Consider the following 20,372-nt stretch of genomic DNA (forward strand, 5'->3'; position numbering starts at 1 on the left):
ACAATTTTAATGTGCATTAAACTCCATACTTTATGTTTCATAACTTTGATTTGCTATTTACACAGAACACTGGAATTACAGTCTCTCAGCATAGTGGCAGGCAGAAAAAGTATCATTATGTCTGTGCCAATATATATCATAGAAAGATAAAAACAAGTCACATTTTATTCATCGAAAACTTTGTCCTCCAAATTTTAATTCTGCATCACAATTTATAAGGGGAAAAAGGTATCCCAGAAAAGAATTAGACCAGGAGATAAAACAAAAACTTACATGACCATTAACAGTAAAACACTATCCAGGAATTAGCACAAGTGGGATTCATTAAGTCCATGCAGGAAATGCTATTTCAAAATTACTGTTAGAAATTAAAGACAGAACTGTAACATAATATTGCCAGCACTCACATCCAGATTAAGTGCAACAGTTAATATTTCTAAAATGTTACCTAGTTCAAGAAGGTACTAGTTTATGTCCCACTTTATTTTATTAAAAACTTACTATCTTAGATTGTTTGTTTCACACTTCAGTGAAGTGAAAGGAAAAGGCAGAGAAAAGCTCATGACTCGCTGCCACTGGTATTTGACAGAAGACCCTTTCCTATGGTAAGGGCGTAGATGGATTCATTTCTGTAACTGTTTCTTGGCAACGGAAAGAAAGTGACATTTTTTCCTTTCCTTTTGGTTTTTTTTGTTTTTTTTTTTTTTTTTTTGCTTTTTTCTGGTTTTTAGGGTTTTTTGGTTTTTTTCCTTATTTTTGGTTTGGTTTTTGGTGGTTTTGTCTGCTTGGTTGGTTTTGATTGGGTTTTTTTTAACCCCACAAGGAAGCACACAGCTTTGGAGTTAAAGAGACAATGGATCTGTGCTACTGCAAATTATTTTGCATTTTCCATAACTCTTCTTGGAAATACATTGCTATTCTAATTTTAGTAAAACTAACAGGATTTAGATACATTTTGCTGCATCTGTGGGTAACAGAACATCAGCAGACATTAGTGGATTCTGAATCAGATTGCTTATAGAACAAAGTGCTACCCATTTCATGGATATCCACACAAGTCTGCCAAACAACCTGGCAAGAAGGTTTGTTCTTTTAAGCCAGACTTGCAAACCCCCAAGGTTTTTAAAATCAGAAAGATACAGCCCTTGTTGACTTGGACTTGCGAGCTCCTCTCACATCAGCACAGATAAGTTTTAACCATGGCCTCGCTGATGATAGGTTTGTTTTGTCTAACAGCCTTTCAAGGCTAAAACTACTGAACCAACAAGGACTACTACAGAAGTGCAGAGCCCTGAGGAATGTCAAAACCAACCTGTCTTGTTCTGTGTCTAAACAGCTGTAAGGCTGTTTTGTTATGTACCTAAACCACTATGTAATACAGATCTTATTATTTTATACTGTCATAGATCCACATGGAGTTACAACTTACTTAACCGAATACGGTTTGAAACAAAATTGGTCTAAGGAGAAGAGAAAATTTACAATCATAATTAATGTATGCTTGATAAAATTTCCATTTAAGCTGCAGAAAAAAAATAATATAATGCTAATTATTATTATTTTTCTCAGTACACTTGACAAACATGACATTTCTCACCTCCTGAACATTAATTAATATTGGATTTAGGCACTGTGTTAAGGTACTTCAAATATCTGCTCTTTTATACCCATGCAGATGCACATTTTATGAACTGTGTGAGATGCTTGGAGAATATACCCTAGATACAGTATGTCCAGTAACAGTATTAAATAGATCTTAATCATATGCAAGCACAAAATCTCTTTGAATACTGTTAAATTTTTCCAACATGAATGAAAAACTCATTAGGAGCTCACAGCAGCATCTGGTTTTCACTCAGCTAGCATCTTACACTTTCCTCTGCTCTAAGCTATGCATGCAGTGTATTAAAAACATGCTAAGACACAAAGTAATGGCACTTCCAGAGTGTTATGTTAAGTACAAAACACATTTCCATTTATTTTCCCTTTTAGCTTTTTGGACATAAACAGCCATATAACATCATTTCTTGGTGTTTTTATTACTACTACATAAACTCAAATACAAGTAACAATGATTTTTAACTTTAATAGTTCAGAAATGAAACAGCAGGTTAGTAGCTCAAAAGGCCATTGTATTATAGTGTAGTAATAATGTTAAAAATAAAATGTGAGGATATCTCAGTTCAAGAACTAAAGGTCCTCATGTTTAAATACAGTGGTCCTCCACCTATTCAGAACAGAGCAACATCATGTAAATCAGGCAGACGAATACTATCACTTCAACTATAGGCTTATTTCAGCACTAGATGCATGACACAAAGTTTTTCCTGCTCTTCTGCTCAAAGAAAAGCCTTTCAGGAGTCCCAAAGGACAAATCTAATGATGCCACGTGCTGAAACACCTCGTCATCCTCTGGTGCTTCAGAAAAGCCTGCTGTTTGTCCTCACACTTTTCACGCAAGTGTGGCTGTTTCTCTCTAGTTAACAAATTTTAGCTTGCATTAAACCTTATCAGTAAACATGGCAGTACTGCAAAATCAGCAATTAAGGCCTCAATAGCTTCCACCAATTAGTGCTGTTGTGTGCCAAGAGCTACAGCAGAGACAGATTGTGTGCCGGGTTTATTAACTCATTCTTTTTGCAGTGGAACAGCTAAGTGCCTCTTTTCTGGCCACATTAAAGTACATATAGTTGTTTTACAGTGACATACGCCTCTGCCTTCAAAAACAAAAACAAACCCCCCAGAAGGCTGTGAATTTTTCTTTTGAGAGCTTTCATATCTATACTGACTTTCATATCTACACTACCTCTATAAGTGAAATATAATCTTGCATGGCTATACCTGTTGCTATGCAGGCAGCACTTCTTTTATTGAACCATTTAAATGAAATTGGTTTTCCACTTCTGTTCCCTCATTACTTATCACTGGTCCCAAAAAAACCTGCCCTGATGGGCACTTCATTCAAATGAGTGACCATTTCTTCATCAGTGTAGGGGGAGAAAGGAACTCTCATAATCAAGCTTGAGAAACCCATTTGCATAGACAGGATAGCAGAAATGGATGATTGATTTAGGTTGAGAGCAATCTTTCAGTGAAAATAAAAGATGCCATGAGACTTTGAAGGATAGGTTTAACATCTCAGATGTTGGAGCACAAGCTCTTTCAGGCAGGGACCACAATGCTGTTGGGCATTTCTGTTCTCCCCAGCACAGTTCCACAATGATTAATTTGCACTGCAGCACCAGAAATCATGAACAATTATAAGCCGTGGTTTTCCAAAGTGCTGCATACCTTCAGCAACTTTTTACTTAAATGCAGATAAAGAGGCAGGCCTACAAAGAAACTCTTATTAAAGACAAGATTTCCTTCAGCAAGAGAACGTGCATTTAGGTCTAAATGTTAGAAAATGTCATTCACTGCATCTGTTAGGGGTAACTAGAATGCAATATTAACAGCAATTCACATAACGGAGTCCATTTAATATGATCATTAATATTTCAGACTGATTTTGAAACTGAAGAAAAAAGAAGAAACCAAGATGCATATGTAACAAAATTTATATTTCATGAACCTTAATTGCTGTAACTAGGGCACAGGGATTAAAGGCCTATGCCTAAGGCATCTGGTCCTAAGGACAAAATATTACACAAGCATTTCAATTTTTGGGTTCAGAAATTGAGCTTTTTAACCCTTCTGATTCTGAAGAAAAGCTGAGGCATGAAATCTGAACAAATCCCATTTACATGGGATGCAGTCCTAAAACTACCTGCCTGCCTAGAAAAAGAATTCTGAAGATGAGGATCTGCTCTGCCTGGCTTAGGTTTGAATAGCATTTGCTGGGATTGACAGAATTTTATGAAATTGCTGTAACAAAGGACGGACCGAATAAAGCTTGGCCAAAGCACTGCTATGGTGAGCCCTGAGGCTGGTGTGTGATACCTGCAAACACACACACTCTCAGAGACACTTGCACAAACTAGGGAAGGTTTGGCCCTCTTTACCAGAGGTCTTTCCTCTGTATTTGTTTATAAAGTCACTGCAAGCCCAACTTCATGAACAAACACTAGTGACAAAAATCAAGACTCTCTTGGTAATTATGTATTGCCAGTTGAGCTTCCATTCTCACTATTTCAGTCACGATCATCTTAATGGTTCTGCAGTCAGCTCTGCTTTGTTTTATAGCTCTCTAAAGCTGACTTCAAAGGGTGGCTAGCATCATTCCCCATTTCAGATCTCCTGCTCAACTCATTTCATCCATCGTGCATTCGGCTCAGCCCTGAGCACCAGCGACAGTGCTGCTGTGCCACCACTGCAGGTCAGCTCAGGTCAACAAAATCAATGTCATTTACTACTTCTAACATTTTCCTAAACTTAAAAACCTGGCATGTACAGAAGCACACTGTATTCCTTCATATGCTTTTCTACACACAAGCAGATATTTGGCCCACTAGTTCAGCCCCTTTTGATCAGTACAAGTAAATTGAGTTAAACTTGTTTGTTTAAATGAGAATGGGAATATATTCTTTTCTGTAACTTCCAAATTACAGAAAGAAAAACTGTTAGTTTTGCTACCTGAAGACCAACTAGTTATGCTGATCTAAGAAATGTTTTAGGTAAGTCAGGGGTGGAAGAAAGAAATGATTCTGAAGAATTGAATAAGAGGCACAACCACCCTAGTTTTAAATTTCATTTTGTTTAGATTGCAGTATAGGATAGATTCACCTTGGATATTCAATTTTTAAGTGAAATGACTGTAAGCCATAAAACAATGTTATACAGAAACACAGTGGAAAGTACTGATTTTCCATTTCAGAGGAGAAAAAAAATCCAGGCAAAAATTACTTCTGACATGCAGAATTCTAGAAAATACACTTCCAAAACCATTTTGAAACATGTTTAACCTCTGGGGTCTCTTGGAACATACACTGCATTATGTTATAATCATGTCAAAATCATGTCAAATATATTTACAAGTAGCATTTACTTTTCCAGTTTCTTCTTCAGTTCAAAAAATCCCAAAGCAATACATCTAAACGCTATAGGTATATTATTGTATAAAAGCTGCTACAGCAAAGTTTATCCTCAAATAAATACACTATGAGGTCCACCAGTATAAATTTTCCTCTCATTGGCCATAAATCTCACAAATATATTCCATGGCTGCTCCACATATTCCTCCTTACGTCTCACTGTGAGGTTTCCATTTTCAACGTACCTCAGATTCCTAATTCCGATAGTTTAGCCAATGTTCTCTGCCAGCTGCTAAGCGGTTACCATTAGTTACAGCTCCCTTTCATGATTTGTAAGCATTATCTTCATCCCAAATGATTAGGAAGTGTCTAAAAAGAGTCATCTCTAATGAAACACTACAAGCATTCAGACCTAATTCTTTAAAACAACCTGAACCTTCTGAAATGGCTGTGACTCCGCAATATTCCATTTGGCCCCTGGGTCTTGGACAACTCCTATAATGTGTACTAGTTTATATTCTAGTAATAGAGCTTTTGCATTAATGTACCTACTTCACCTTCAAAAAACTGCAGTGTTCTTCTTTATTAAGACCACTGGGACCATAAAATAATTCTATTCTTGTTTTTCTGCAACAACATCAGACTACAGCAGACTGCTTCCTTCCTTTCATTTATTCCTTCTGCTACATTTTTTAAAATATTTGTCAATTTACTACATCACACCTCATTATTGGGAATTAACAGCTGTCCAAGATTTTGCTCCATTGGGGAAGACAGATCTCAGAATTTTTCACTCTGCTTTTTGCAACAATAATTTTCACTAATACTCACCGGCCAAAATTTATGTGCAAATGCAGATTTAGTGCTGAGAAACTTTTTGTCTGTTGCACAGCTTTCCCAGTAAAAACATTTGATCTTACAACTCGTTAGAAGAAACGAAAGATGTGCCTACACTGAGCAGTGAGATCTAATCAAGGTAACTATTACCTACACCTGAAATAGATGATCCAATTCATCTACACGCTCACACTTAAAGCCAAAAGCAGCTTCCTTTCTCTTCTTTTTCTTTTGGAAAATGGTTCTACATTAGAATTTACATAATCAAAAAAACCCCAGACATCCAGATTATTCAATAATTGGAAAAATGTAACATGAGGGAACTTGACTTCATTTAATACACCACCACCTACATGTGTTGATAATGAAAAAGGTTCAAGAAATACTCTTATTAGCAAAGGCTACCCACTACATCTTCAACCTTTTCCTTTAAGCTATGACACACTGAAGAAGATACCAATCATTCAGTGATCTCAAAATTACTCCTTTTTTGCAGAAAAAAAAAAGCAACCCAAATTTTTTTGGTTTAGGCAAACCAGTACCCTGAAAATATTGAATGGTACAAATCTTCTGGAAGCTTTCAGACTAGTATTACTATTATGGGCAAACAATAATTTGATTTTTCTCTTCTTTTTTTTTTTTTTTTGCAACCTTTGAATAAATGTTTCTTAAATAGTGAAGTTTACCGACACTTGGTATATTGCAGGGGTTCTCTTATCATTATATTGCAAAGGTCCCATATTGCTAGAGTTTTATACCTCCTTAATATTTCTCGTAGGCAGCTCCTCTAAGCACAGACTTTTCCTTTTTCTCACAGGAGCCAGCTGACTCCAGTTCCCCCTCAACCAACCAATCCACTCTTTTATAACACTCTTCCTCTCATTGGGTACATCTGTGGCCTGATAAAGTCAGGCTTGTTCCTAATCTCTAATAATTGGCTAAGCTGCAAGTCCTTAGGGGTAAGATTGCTTTCTATACTACCTTTATTTTCTTATATTGTATCCCCCTACAACACTTAAGATTTTGTGCTCTAATTTTGTCTCAGGGCAAAAGAAACATAGGGCCTATCAAAGTTACCAGCTTCAGACTTCTAGCATTCCTATTCCTGACACTTGTTTTTAAGAAGAAAACTGAAAACTGATGAGCAGTCATTTCTATCAGTAAGATCTGGGTAGAAAATGCACAATATTTTCCTTCTTTATATTAAAAAAAATTACAGAACAAATCCTGACTGTAAAAAGAAAAAACATAGAAGAATTAAATGAAACACAACCAAAAGTTTCTTTTCAACCAAAAACTCTTCAAATCATATTAAAATAGACAGTGACCCTGCCTGAGAGAGAGGTTGGATCAGGTGACCTCCAGAGGTCCCCTTCAACCTCAGCCATTCCACAGTTATGAAATTCAAAAATCAAAAACGAAGTATCAATTATTCCGATGTTCTCTATAGAGTTGTAGCACCTAAAAAATTATGACCACAGTCAGCATTAGCCAACATATTCATTTTAAAGGAGAACTTAACATGAATTTATAGTTGAGACAAACAAAATAAAGCAATCATGGGTGAGAAGAGATTATACTAATTTTGCAAACAGAAAAGTTAAGCTCAGAAAGCCTGTTTCCCATTTACACTAAAAGTATTCTCTGTGCTGGTATAAGGGACCTTAACACAGCTTTAGATTTAATTTATGTCGTGTACAGTGGGCTTAGTGTAATTGAGAATAAGGCTGGAACGAATCAAAGTGCTCAAGATTACAAAAGACTAAAATTTAACTTTTCTAATACTGAGTCCAACAGATGAGTACAAAGATTTTTGTCTTCTCAAGAGAGGTTATTTCACCCACAGTGCAAAAAGCTCTAGAATTCATTCTCTAGCTTAAGATACTAGAACTACAGAAAATAAATCTCAGAAATATAACTTTTATTTTTATAAACTTGCTACAGCTATGAAAATTAACCTCCATCCTTTGCTGTTAGGGGATTTATTGTCATGCTTTTTTATATATATTATACACATCATACACCTTATTATCATCATACTAATCTAGCAATTAATAACTGAACATGTCAACTTCAGCTAAAATGAAGCTTCCTCTTCTTTTTAGGCACCGTACAAACCCAATAATTACGACCACTCATTCAGAAAACTCTTTTGCATTCTTGTTTTATAAGATTTCATGCACTCTTTTCTCTTTGCAAGAAAAAAAGTGTTTGCATGGGGAATGAGAATATACAATTCACTCTGAGGGCAGGGTACCTCAGAGCAAACTGTCTCAAATCAAGACAAAGTCCAGGGACAAACAAAGAGTAATGAAAGTATCAAGGGTTTCTTTCTCAGAAATGGCAGTAATTTGGTTCTACAGTGGTGACAGCCTTTCGATATTAAACTTTGCTATTAATTCTTTTTGCAATGAACAGGTAGGGGAAACGTGCCAAAGAGCCCTTCCTCCAGCAGACACAGTGTAACTTTTTTCTCCAGGTCTAGTCAATGCCGTGTGCTTCTAATTCCTCACTGACATGTTAATGAATACAGCCTTTCCAAAGTTCAGCCCAGATAAGCTGGAGATGATGAGGGACACTTTGGCAACTGAACAACAGAGAGAAAGAAGATCAATCTTTTAAAAGATTTACACACTTCCCTTAATTATCTTCCTAATTTATGTGCATCTTAAGTGAACAGTAATTCCTGTGAGGCTCCATTTGCATGGGCTTGTAACCTCTCAGTATGACAGCGATGCCATGTTTCCCACATTGCAATTGTTAAAAAGCGTCAGAATGTGGAAGACTTATTTTGCAGGGGAGATCACTTTTGAGAAGAGGCATATTTCATAACTACCTTACAAAAGGCTTTTTTTTTTTCCTTAATTTCGAAGTAGACTTCAAAATTAACACTCATCTTCAAAACTCTTTCCAAGAAAGCTATCCTATCCTATCCTAGCCAGTAAGAGTACTCCTGGAGACAGCAGATTCAATTCTGATGCCAGCTGCAAATCTCACTCTTTGGAACTCTCTCGACTTGTACAAAGTTTTCAGATGTAGTGGTTTATGAGCTGAATCTATCAATCACACAGACTTTTTTTCCTCAGACATGATGTGTGAACATGTTTTCTGAATACTAAAAAAGCATTAATTGAAAGTAAGCATTTATGTGCCCAAGTGTGAAGACAGTTACTGCACACACTCTACTCTCACTAAAATCTTTTTTTCTGAGTTTGCAATTTTGTCCTACCACATAGAAACTTTCTCCACAGCAGCAAAAGTTTCCTTGTTTTTCTTTATAGATTTTTTTCAAGAAATGTCATAGTATTTAGAGTTGAAGTCTGTATTTTTTCCGGAAAAAAAATTAAATCAAACTATAATTCATTACAATAATGCACCAAAATAATTTTGAATCTTAGAGTTGTACTGCACGTTGCAAAGATTTAAAACAAAAATTGCAGTGCAACATTTGCAATTGTTATTTCAAATATAGTATACATGAAAGGCTACAGTACACAGCAAAAGACCCACTTTTTGGCTCAGTAACACATTATTAATTTAAAGAACTGGGAGGGATATAATTTAGCATCCATACATATAAAACATTGCTTGCCTTCAACAAAGAGAATAGTTTACACTGCTTGCTCAGACTGAATGGAAGTATATGAACTACATCATGACATTTGTGAAAAGCTATTCAGCTAAATGATCTTTCACATAACCTAAAACAAAAGACAAACTTTCCAGGGTAACATAGACCCCAAAATCTTTATTTGAATTTTATTATTTTTAAAAAGAGCATTTCATAGCACGCTTTTTTAAAAATGTCTCATTAGTATCTAACTAAAATATATGCTCTATACACAGCCACATATATAAACATATAACAACTGACTCACATACGCTGTTGCCTGAATATGTTGTTGCCAGGCAACAGCTATAAAGCATTTTGCACTGCTTGCAAAAATCTGAATGAATGATTCAAAGAGAAATTATTTCTAAAAAACTAGGAAGAAAACTCACTACTGGAATTACATGAATAATTCCTTGTATATCTCAAGGACTCATAGAGCATGTTCCTTCCATAATTACCAATTTCAAAAAGGACAATTCCTTTGAGTAGTATTTGAAAGGCATTTTACAACAAGGAAATTCATGTTCTATGCATGTGGCTAATGTTCCCATATGGACAGTGAACCAAAGCCACCAAAGTTAATGGGTTCCTTAAATCGACTTCAGGGTCTTTTTGCTGGGTCTTTTCAGCAGGTTATAATGTCCATTATAAGACAAAAATGACAGATTCCTAAATGAAAAACAGAGGTCCTTGCAGGAGATAGAATAAATTCTCAGTAAAATTCTACCATCTCACAACATGCAAGTGAAAGAGAGAGAGTCTGTACAAACACTTCTTTGTGTAATCTTCACATAGCTAAGGTGTAATCTCACTGAGGCCAATGGTATTACACACAAGAGTAAAAATAGAAGCTTCTATAATCCATAGATAACATGGATGTGATATGCTATCTACAAAAGAGAACTCTTGGACTCTAAGTAAGTGTTATCCATTAGAAAATTACTAGCCCTTTGGCTATCACACCTCTTGGGAATTAGAGGTAGAAAAGCACATCAAGAAAATAACTGGGAAGCACAGCAACTTCAAAGTTCTTACCACAAACCTGACCCACAAGTTGCTTTAACACAACCGTTTGTATATGAAGTTGTGGGACTTTTTGTCCTTGTTTACCATGGCTGCAAGATATTTCTTTCAATTTCCTGTACAATAGGCTTAATCAATAAAAACTGGTCAGAAGCTCAAGATGATTGTTCTTTCCATAATGACCGAATTGGAAATCCATGTATTTTCCTTTTAATTCTTCAAATCCATTCACATAACTGCAGCAAGAAGAATGAAAGGAGTAATTATTGGTATTTTAAATTATACTTTCAGTATTAAGAAGCAAACGTGACTAGCTTCTTTAACAGATTGTGGTGAAATCCTTTTAATTCCATATCTCAGGTTGCCTTGAACTATGGTGAAAAAAAAATTCCTTTACAAGGAAGGAATCTGCAATCTAAATCCTGTCCATCTGGAGCTTTATAAAAATGGAAATGAATTTATTATTAATAGGAAGTAAGGTTTGATAGTTTCATTTGAATTATTTTCATACTTCAAGATGTAACTCAGAGTTTATATCACCAGTCAGGATGCCGTTATAAAAATGGCAGTCTGGGTGCTTACAATCAGGCTGAGCACCTTTCCCATAATAATAATATAAAACAATCTATGGTAAGCTTATCCATTCCAGGTGCACTACTTGTTTCTACTTTTTCATGTGTTTGTTTGTTTCTTTGGATATGCTGTGGCAACTCAAAGAAATAGAAGACCCTTTATTTTGCCCTCTGTATTCAACATGACCCACTTGCTGAGCCAGTGCGATCAATCAATGTAATATCAAATCCAAGAAATTTTGCAGGTCCCTTTTCTTTCTTCACCCAAAATATACACACAATATCAACTGAATGTTAGGATTTTATAAGGCACATGCTGCATTACTTCAAGAGGAACCACACTACAATCAGTGGTTCATATTCATAGCATTGTTAGTCATGATTGATTGAAAATGCAGAAGGAGAAACACTGTGTTCATTTACAGAAAAGCTACCTGTAATGATCTAAAAATATGGTTAAAAATAGGGGGAGGTTATATGGTAAAACTTCTAATTTGGTGACTAAGAGCAATACTATTTATTACTCAACCAAGACTGACTGGAAGGTACAATTTTCTCTTCGGATAGGTGTATTAGAGTATTAACTGAAGAGCCCAGAAAATAATTACACTTAGTATGTGGAAACATGGAAAAATTAGTAATTATTACAAACAGAGTGAAAATTTCCAAGACATAGGACTCTTTCATTCTATGGCCAAGGCATGACAAAAAAATAAAAAGACAAAAACAAACAAACAATAAGATTATGACTTCAAAGGTTGATATGGGTCAAAACAAGACTATCAAAGTGACACAACATTCATTTTTAATTAGACTTCCTAATGTGACATCAAATTGTTTTTTTTCTAAGAAACAGCACTTCAGCAAGGCATGAAATACTCACAGCTTACATTATTAGGAGGCAACAAAGGGATTCCAATCTGCTACAAGAAAGTTTCAGCCTATAAGCACAGCCAGTACAGTACAAAATTGTATCATATGAATTTTAATGTGACACAAGTATGAAAGATTCCAAAAGAACAAAGGCAGCACAGTCCTGTTCCACACTACACAAATGACCTATTCTGATCTGAACAGCACACCACATTACAATCAAATTTATTTCAAAGAAGGGTCACACAGATCAAATGTAATGGCTGCTAGAATGAGTATTTCCTTTATGTAGTATTAGAGAAAAGCAAAATATCAAACAATGTGGGAATGCCAGGGCACTGAAAAGAAAGGCATATTTAGGCTGCAGAGAAACAGATTTTATAAAGATGTTTTAATTACAGTCATCCTCAATGACTACAGTTTCTAAGTCTCAAAGTCACCGTGATACCTTGATGAAGATGTGACAAACACACATGAGCTTGCCTACTACATAGCCTTGAACATATATTCGACATTTCAAGGCACCAGAGAAGAGTTTCATGCACAGTTCATGCCTAACAAAAGCAAGGAGACAGACTAAGTGTTCAGACTGGCTGGATGTCTCTTTGTGGCCTGACATCTCCATGGCAGAAACCATGATACTCCCAGTCAGAATACAACAACAGAGAGGCTGGTAAACCTCCTCAGCTGACTCTCTAACCTTAGAACAAAACCAACTTTAGCATCATAAATGTATCAAAACAATGAGATCTTCTTGAAAATAATGGACTGTTGGAAGAATATACCATTCAATTGACTTATTAATGAATTTCTGTAAACAAGCACGTGAGGATTACAGTGAAAAGCAGGCAAAATAAAGGTTAATGATCAAGTATCACTAAACAAAAAAGTAAGAACAAATTCTCGTAGTTCTTCTTGCCATGTATTTCCATGATTTAGGCATCATTTTTGTCTTCAAATCACTCTTCTGAACAGAATCAATTACTGACGGGAAACCAGCTTGAGTCCTGGCTCCATGAATACAATGAATGGGAATTGAAGGTTCGTGGAGAGTAGGCAGAAAGGGTAACAAGTACTTAAAGCAAGGCATAGGTGTAAAACATCAGAAGCAAACATTCTTCCTCTTCTTAAAAAAAAAAAATCATAAAGATTTCTATTGTACAATTAGATGAAGATTTACTACTTCAGTTTCTGTAAATTAAATTCTTAAAGAAGTCAATTCTACCAGAAAGGTCTCCCCAAACGAAAGCTTGTTGTTGTGGGTTTTTTCTCAATAAAATATAAATATGCTATTGAAGTATATTCCATTTGATTCATAGCCAGGGCTCCTTCAGTCACAAAACAAAACAGAATAAAAGCTGAATTGGAAGAATTTCCATAACGAACTGGCAACCAGCCTAAAGGTTAGAACTAGTTTTATTGCCCAAGTCTAGCACTAAAATTGGTATTAGACACCTCAGCTCTCCAAGTTTTAATCAATCTGCTTTTCAGGAGACTTTGAAATATTCAAAGAATGTAGACTATTATGCCCCAAAAAAACTACCCAGTAACTTCCAGTGTATAAGAATGAAACATAACATAGCAAGAGATAAAATTCTATTGCCATGTTTAAAAATTATCTTAGCCTTAGTTTCCAGAACCTATAACTCTCTTCCCTCTTTTCAGTATTTTTGAAGGTTAAAAATATTCATTTGCTAACAGACATTTATATCCCTGAAAATGGATGTATTCACCTACATAATGATGGCTCCAGTGTAAGTCATTAAGGTTTGGACTTGGAGACAGACATAAACGAAAAAAAGACAAACCTTTAATGTTTCACTGGGTGAATAAAAATTGCATTAATTTAGATATTCAGTCACAAGGATCCAATTAGCTATGGATATATACACACATATTCATACCTTTCAACCATCACATTCATTTGAATTTTGATACTATTTTCTATAAAATATAATCCCTTTTAAATTGTATTTAATGGATTTATTCAGATGTGCATTTCCATATGTCATATTTAAGCTTATACTACCACCTGCCTGAGGCTGTATAGTCTGAATTGTCACCCTCACACACTTCAGTAGGAGAAAATCCTCCACAGACACCATCTGAACAATTTCCCTTCTGCTTAGTGTAGAGGTACGATAATCGTTATGACCACGGCAGGCATCTATGTAAAAAAAGGTTTTATGTGTCTCCCTTTAAAAAAATCAGATAACATCTTCAAAACAAAATATTCAAGCTACATAAGATATTCTGCAATGAAATATCACTCTCTTCACAATTTTTTTACACAGGTCAGCAAGTATCATCCAAGATTACTGCGATATGAACTCTACATTTGTTGCACTTATGACATAGACATAGATATATAAAAGTATTTGCATACATAGAGATTTGCATATACATAATTTCACACTTAAAGGACACTTGAGATAGCTTCAAAGCCAGATTTGCAAAGCAAACAAATTAACTCTGCTTCCAGCTACTAACACCAAGGTGATGGGATTCCATCATCTGTCTGCTTTGTGTTGGGCCCATCCAATACACTGCTGAGCAGGGGAAAAACTGATGAACAAAGGTTAAGCAGAGGACTGCCAGAAACAAACTGAGGCTTAGAAATTGCTTCTTCAGATAAGATTAATGCTTGACTGATGCACAGAGCAACTTTGGGGTTGCAAAATCATTAAGAGCATCCATTCTCTTTGAATTTACACCACCTTTCAAACATTTGTAGTTGAGGCTATTAAGGGTTTGGACCAAACTTTCCTGTGCTCTTTTGAAATTAACAACCCTGCCAAGTCACCAAAGTGCTCCAAAGGTCAATTCATGATTAGTGTCCCACCATCCTGCACACTGTGTCTGCAAGCAATGTACAGCATCTGGGGGGAAGGGAGAGAGGGGGACGAGGAGATAAATATTAGCACTGTGATAAGCTCACAGAGCACGACTTGGAGGAGGGCAGATTTCACATGGTCCCTGCTGTTACGATTCAGGGGAAGCAGGGACTACCTCCCTGGAAGGGAGAGCTGGTAGAGACCCTGCACTTTTCTGCACACCTGAGGAAAAACTGAAAGAGTGAACACAAAGAACCTCAGACCTCCTCCCAGCCTCAGGCCAACAGGGACTTAGACCTTTCAGGATTACTGGCAACATCAGTAGCTGTGCAAGCAAGCATTCCTGTTCACTCACAAAGGGTAGGAGACAGCCCAAACCGATGGTTCCCCGCACCGACTGAAGTTTAGAAAATCCTGACCTCTGCACACACTCTGCTCCAACTTCACTGCCTTTTCAAGATTTGCTGCACACCTTCAGGGAAAGTGCCCATGGCCAATCTGACAGCACACGGGGCGTCGCTGAGCATCCCGGAGGGCACTGCGAATAGCCACCCCCACCTAAGAGACTGTCCCTAGTTTTAATCACCGCCAGCCTCTACATCAGCCTTTAGGTTCACCAGGCTGCCACCCCGCTGCCTCCCTGTCCATCCCCGGCGCGCCGCAGGCTCCCATTCCCCAGTTCCCCGTGCCCTAAGGCAGAGCACCATCACTCCTCCACGCCTGCTTTTCTCTGTTACTCTGTTACTCCGGTATCAGCAGAGTGTTTTCTGACCCTGCCCTGAGTGAAAACATCCCCCTCCGAAATGGGAGAGATAGAGAAAGGGAGAATCTGTACATAAAGTTTACAGCTCCTGCTTGCGCCTTCCTCTCCCCACCTCAGCCCTTGTCGGAGGCAGCAAGGCGAGGACAGGGGAGCGCAGGGACGGCCAGAGGGGAGTGTCATCCCTGGGCTGGGGGACTCGATGAGAACAGCGGCAAGGGGCGCAGCTTTTCGCGGACAGTGACCCTGGCGGGCGATCGCCGAGACACAAGGGAGAAGCGGCGCCTTCCCGGAGAGGGGAGCAGCCGGCTCTCTCCGCGGCGCAATGGCAGCGCACCCCACCGACCCCTCCGGAGCCGGGAGCGAAGTCCAAGCCCCGGCAGCGGCACCAGCAGCACCAGCGGTAGCAGCACCACAGGCAGCCCCGGCAGCAGCAGGTCGCCGCGCCCCACGCTGGCGGCCCCGGCCCGGGGCACCACCGCCCCCCGGGCCGACGAGGCGATGCTCAGCGCCTCGCCCCCACCCCGGGCAGGGCCGGCAAAAGGAAAAAGAACTCACCCCCAGCTTCCTGCTGCGGATTTTTACGTAGCCCTGCTTGACTATATCGTTAAAGTTGGAGGCCATGGCAAGCGCTGCCTGCTTCCTCCCCTCCGCGCCCGGAGTCCTCCGCAGTCGCCGCCGCCGCCGCTGCCGTCGCCTCCTCCTCCTCCTCTCCCGGGCCCTCCCGGGTGCCGCCGGCCGCTGGCTCCAGAGGCGCTTTTGGCATCCAGGCAGCGGCAGTCGCCGCGCTCCGCTCCGCCCGCGCCCCGCTCCGCCCGCGGCCGCTCCGCTCCGCTCCGCACCGCCCCGCCGGGCGGGTGGCGGCCGCTCCGCCCCGCTCTCCGCCGGCCCCTCGCTGCCCCGCTCCGCCGCCGCCCCTCGCCCAGCTCCGCTCCGCCCGGCGGCGGCTTCGCGGCTGCCCGCGCCTAGGGCCGGGAGCGAGCGGCGCGGCGGGCGGGGCGGGGCGGAGCGGGGACACCGCCCCCGGCGCCGCGGCCGCGGAGCCTCCCCCAGCGCCGGCGCTGCCCTCCGCCCGCCGCCGGGGCCCCGGGGAGGGGGCGCGGGGCGCCTCGGCCCGGCAGAGCCCGGGCATGACATGGGGAGCCCGGGCATGACAGGGCGGGTGCTCTCCTCGGCCGCCCCGGTTTTGCCCACTTTTCTCCAGGCTGGCGGATGGCTGTGGCCGCGGCATTCTCGGCTCCGGTGGCACATCCCATCGGGAACACGGCCCGTGGGGGCATCTTTCAGCCTCGTGCATTCGGGAAGCCGCGTAGACTCCCATCAGCAAACGCGGAACTGTTGTGTCAGTTCAACAAACTTAATGAAACAATATCTAAGCTACAGAAGTGAAGGAAGAAAAAAAAAAAGAAAAAAAAAAGCACAAATCCATCTGAAGTTGAAAAATTAATTGTCACACACAGGCTCTCGGCAGTGATGACCATGTATTTAATTACTGTCACTGTGGTGGACCTAGCAGAAGAATGACTTCTGAAGAAAACCTAATGTTTAGGAGGCGTTAGGAAGGGAAAGAAATTGTGTTTGATTCAGCTACATGTAAAGTAGAGAGGGACAAGAATGGATCCAAGCTGCTTGAGAAAGAAAAACTACAGATATATGGAATTGACATGGGTAGTGCATGACTACTGTTACATAAAATTGTGCTCAATAAACACCTTCTGTGGAAAAAGTTTGATTAGTATGATAAGCTTAATGAAAGCTTCATGTGTTCTTTTGCTAGATATCTACCTTCTACTGCACCACTGCCCTGAAGTTTTCTGAAACAGGAATTTGCAGTGTGGTGTGCTGCAGGCTGGGGTGATAGAATATAACTCTCTAGTTGAAAGTTTGTTAGGATTTATTTCTGATTTTCAAAATCAATTGACAACATTAGAGATTAGCCTTGCAGCAAATAGGAAAGATACAATCTAGAAAAATTATTACAGTGCTTGGGTGATGGAATTACAAGGAAAAACTTTGTAACTTTATAAAGCTACCTGTAGTACTGTGTCCAGCTCCGGAGTCCTTAGCATGGAAAAGACATGGACCTGTTAGACAAGGACCAGAGGAGGGCCATGAACACAATCAGAGGGATGGAAAATCTCTCCTATGAGGAAAGGCTGAGACAGTTGGGGTTGTTCAGCCTGGATAAGAGAAGGCTTCAGGGTGACCTTGTAGTACTCTTCCAGTACCTAAAGAGTACTGCTGGGTACAAAATTATTTTTGCTTGTTCCCTATCAACTGGTAGGGTATCCCATTTAAAAATAACAAAAGATAACAGAAACTTAACATCATGATCTTGCATCTTCATTGACTGCTTTTAGATTTACTTTCAAGTCTAATGAGTGTGAAATTTACAAGACTATGCCAAGAGAATTCCCTTTCCCTAGAATAGCCCTTATTATGTGTTCCCAATCTTTTTTTTTCCTTAATTTAATGGCAATTAATGTAGCACATGGAAGTTTACCTAGCCATTTATTTTCTAGCAACTCAGTTCCCAATTATGCAAATTTTGGAACAACTGCTAGGAATAGAGACTCTGTATTACTTTTATCCAAACAAAAACTTCTATATAATTATGCATTTTTTAATAGAAGATAAGGTCATCTGAAGGAATAGAGAAAAATATTTAGCCTATATATAATTGTGGCTACCTTGGTATTTCTAGTGAAATGTCAAAAGGATGAGTTTGAACTACTTTTGGGCAGAATATTACTTTCTCCTTAATTTCTTTTTTAAAGATATGCCAAGTCAGAATATTCAGTGATTTTTAGGGAGAAAACTGGGATATGCCTATGAGAGAATTCTTTCAAGACACCTTACCACATCTTAAACAAAAGCTTTGTTCAAGATGAGACTAGTGATTGTTTAAAGTACAGAAAGCTCTTGAAGGATCAAAAAGAAGAGGAACATTTCCTTTCAATTGCCAACCAGAAAAGTACATAATCCTATTCAATTAACTGACAAAAAGACATTTTCCTTACAGATTAACCCTGAATGATTTGTAAGTTTGTAGAACTGGTTTCACATACAGTCCCTGCCCCCTCTTCACCACCTCTCAGCTGCACAAAAAAGGACTTGTAGGATCTGAGAAAAATTATATGTGTTCTCAAACAGAGATAGCGCTAATGTAATCTTTTAATCTTTTTTTTTTTTTCTTGTGACTGCTCTGTTTATCATTCAGAAAGAGCAGCAGTTTCAGAACACACAGCATTCCTGGGCACTCTTAAGTTTTCCAATTTCTGCAGTAAGGAGACAGCAGAATTTGTGTCACCTCCATAACATGCATGTCTTGTCAGAACTCTACAGTGGAAAATTTCTTGCCAATGAAATTGAAGACGGTGCTATATTTCCAAAGATAATCATCCATTTATTCTTAAGCATATTGTTTTATTATATAACAAAAGTGGAAATTTATTTTAGTTTATAATAATCGTATAGCTAATAGTAATTTTCAACAGATTTTTCTCCAATTATTTATTATTTTTTCTGTATTTTTTTTAAAATCCATGAATTGCATTCTTTTATTACAACAAAATACAACAAAAATACAATAAAGGATAAGGAAAATATGTGTAAAATACAAAGTATTTTCATTCTACAGTCTCCAGAGTGTAAATTAGCCAGCCTGAGCTTATAAAATGATCAGTATGATATTTATTTTCAGCTGCTTTGTATAGCACCAGACAGAATAATCAAATATTCATTTGCATATGAGTCCCATGGGCAGCTTGGGGCACAAATGCATAGCAAGGCCTCTCTGAATCCCAGGAATACAGACAAACTGTCTTGTTACTCCCCCACAGAAACACTCTTGTGTTCACATGACATGCACATATTCTATTTACTGAGAGAGTCACAACTTACAAGGGAAGATTCCTCAAAGCAGTCATGCCAATGCTCTGTCTCTTCAGAAATCCCAGGAAGTCAAATGGTCTCAGAAACTCAACAGGTACAAAGTCAGTGGGCAGTGTCAGGGAAGACAGAATATGATTCCTTCTGAAGAATACATTGCCACGAATAAATGCCTTATATATTTACAAAAATATGAGGTTTTTTATATGGCTGCTAGTGTGAAGTCATCATTTGGAAAGGGAAATGATGCAGCAGGTAATCAAGTCACAAATTATTTCAAGCAGAGAAGTTAATTTCTGATCTACCTAACATAAACGCAATCAAATCTAATACTATTTTGGACAGACAATATGTATTGCTGTTTTTTATTACAGCAATATTTTATTATTGCTGTCTTTATTACAGAAAGTAATTTATTTGAATTAAATTATCTTTACCTGTGCTTATTTGACAAAATGAACACATTTAGGCGGTATATATTTTAAATCTGAAATTATATGTCCGCTGTTTGGGAACGATTCACATTCATGAATCATTTTCCAGTGATGGTTTTCAGTGTTTGAAGTTTCTAGCCAGGGTGGACTTTTGCCACACTTGTCAAAGAGGAGCACAGAGATGGCCTCTCAATTTCTAGCTGTTTCTCCCTCTACTCCCCTGACCAAATACCAGCTTAGACTAAAGGAAAAGCTCTGGTTAAAAGTCTATTGGAGAATAGCAGTTAGTATTTATTCAAGACACCTGATAAAAAGCATGTTCTCACCTAAAGGCTGTTTCCAATCTAAAATAAACAATCATTTTTATTATGATATAAGAAATTTGCATAGGCACTGCCAAGAAAGAAACATTAGCTAATGTATTATTAATGTGTTGAAAGCCTACCTTCAGCTAGGCTTCAGACAATTATTTTGCTCCAACAATAAATCACATACTAACCGGAGTCCTTTGTGAACTAGCATGAAATATAAATCAGGCAGATAGACAATATTAAAAAGCTATTGT

The 20,372-nt window shown here is 38.6% G+C and overlaps 1 protein-coding gene across 1 annotated transcript in view; it reads right to left on the minus strand.

Moving 5' to 3' along the window:
• Positions 1 to 16,247, minus strand: part of DOK6 (docking protein 6) — a 239,182-nt gene extending 222,935 nt beyond the window's left edge. Inside the window, exon 1 of the mRNA XM_030231203.2 lies at positions 16,041 to 16,247. Within this exon, the coding sequence (XP_030087063.2) occupies positions 16,041 to 16,106 (66 nt within the window). The 5' untranslated portion in view covers positions 16,107 to 16,247. The remainder of the gene's footprint in view (positions 1 to 16,040) is intronic.
• Between the last annotated feature and the right edge of the window lie 4,125 nt (positions 16,248 to 20,372).

The sequence above is a fragment of the Serinus canaria genome, chromosome 2 (assembly GCF_022539315.1).
Source record: "Serinus canaria isolate serCan28SL12 chromosome 2, serCan2020, whole genome shotgun sequence".
Classification (NCBI taxonomy): Eukaryota; Metazoa; Chordata; class Aves; order Passeriformes; family Fringillidae; genus Serinus; species Serinus canaria.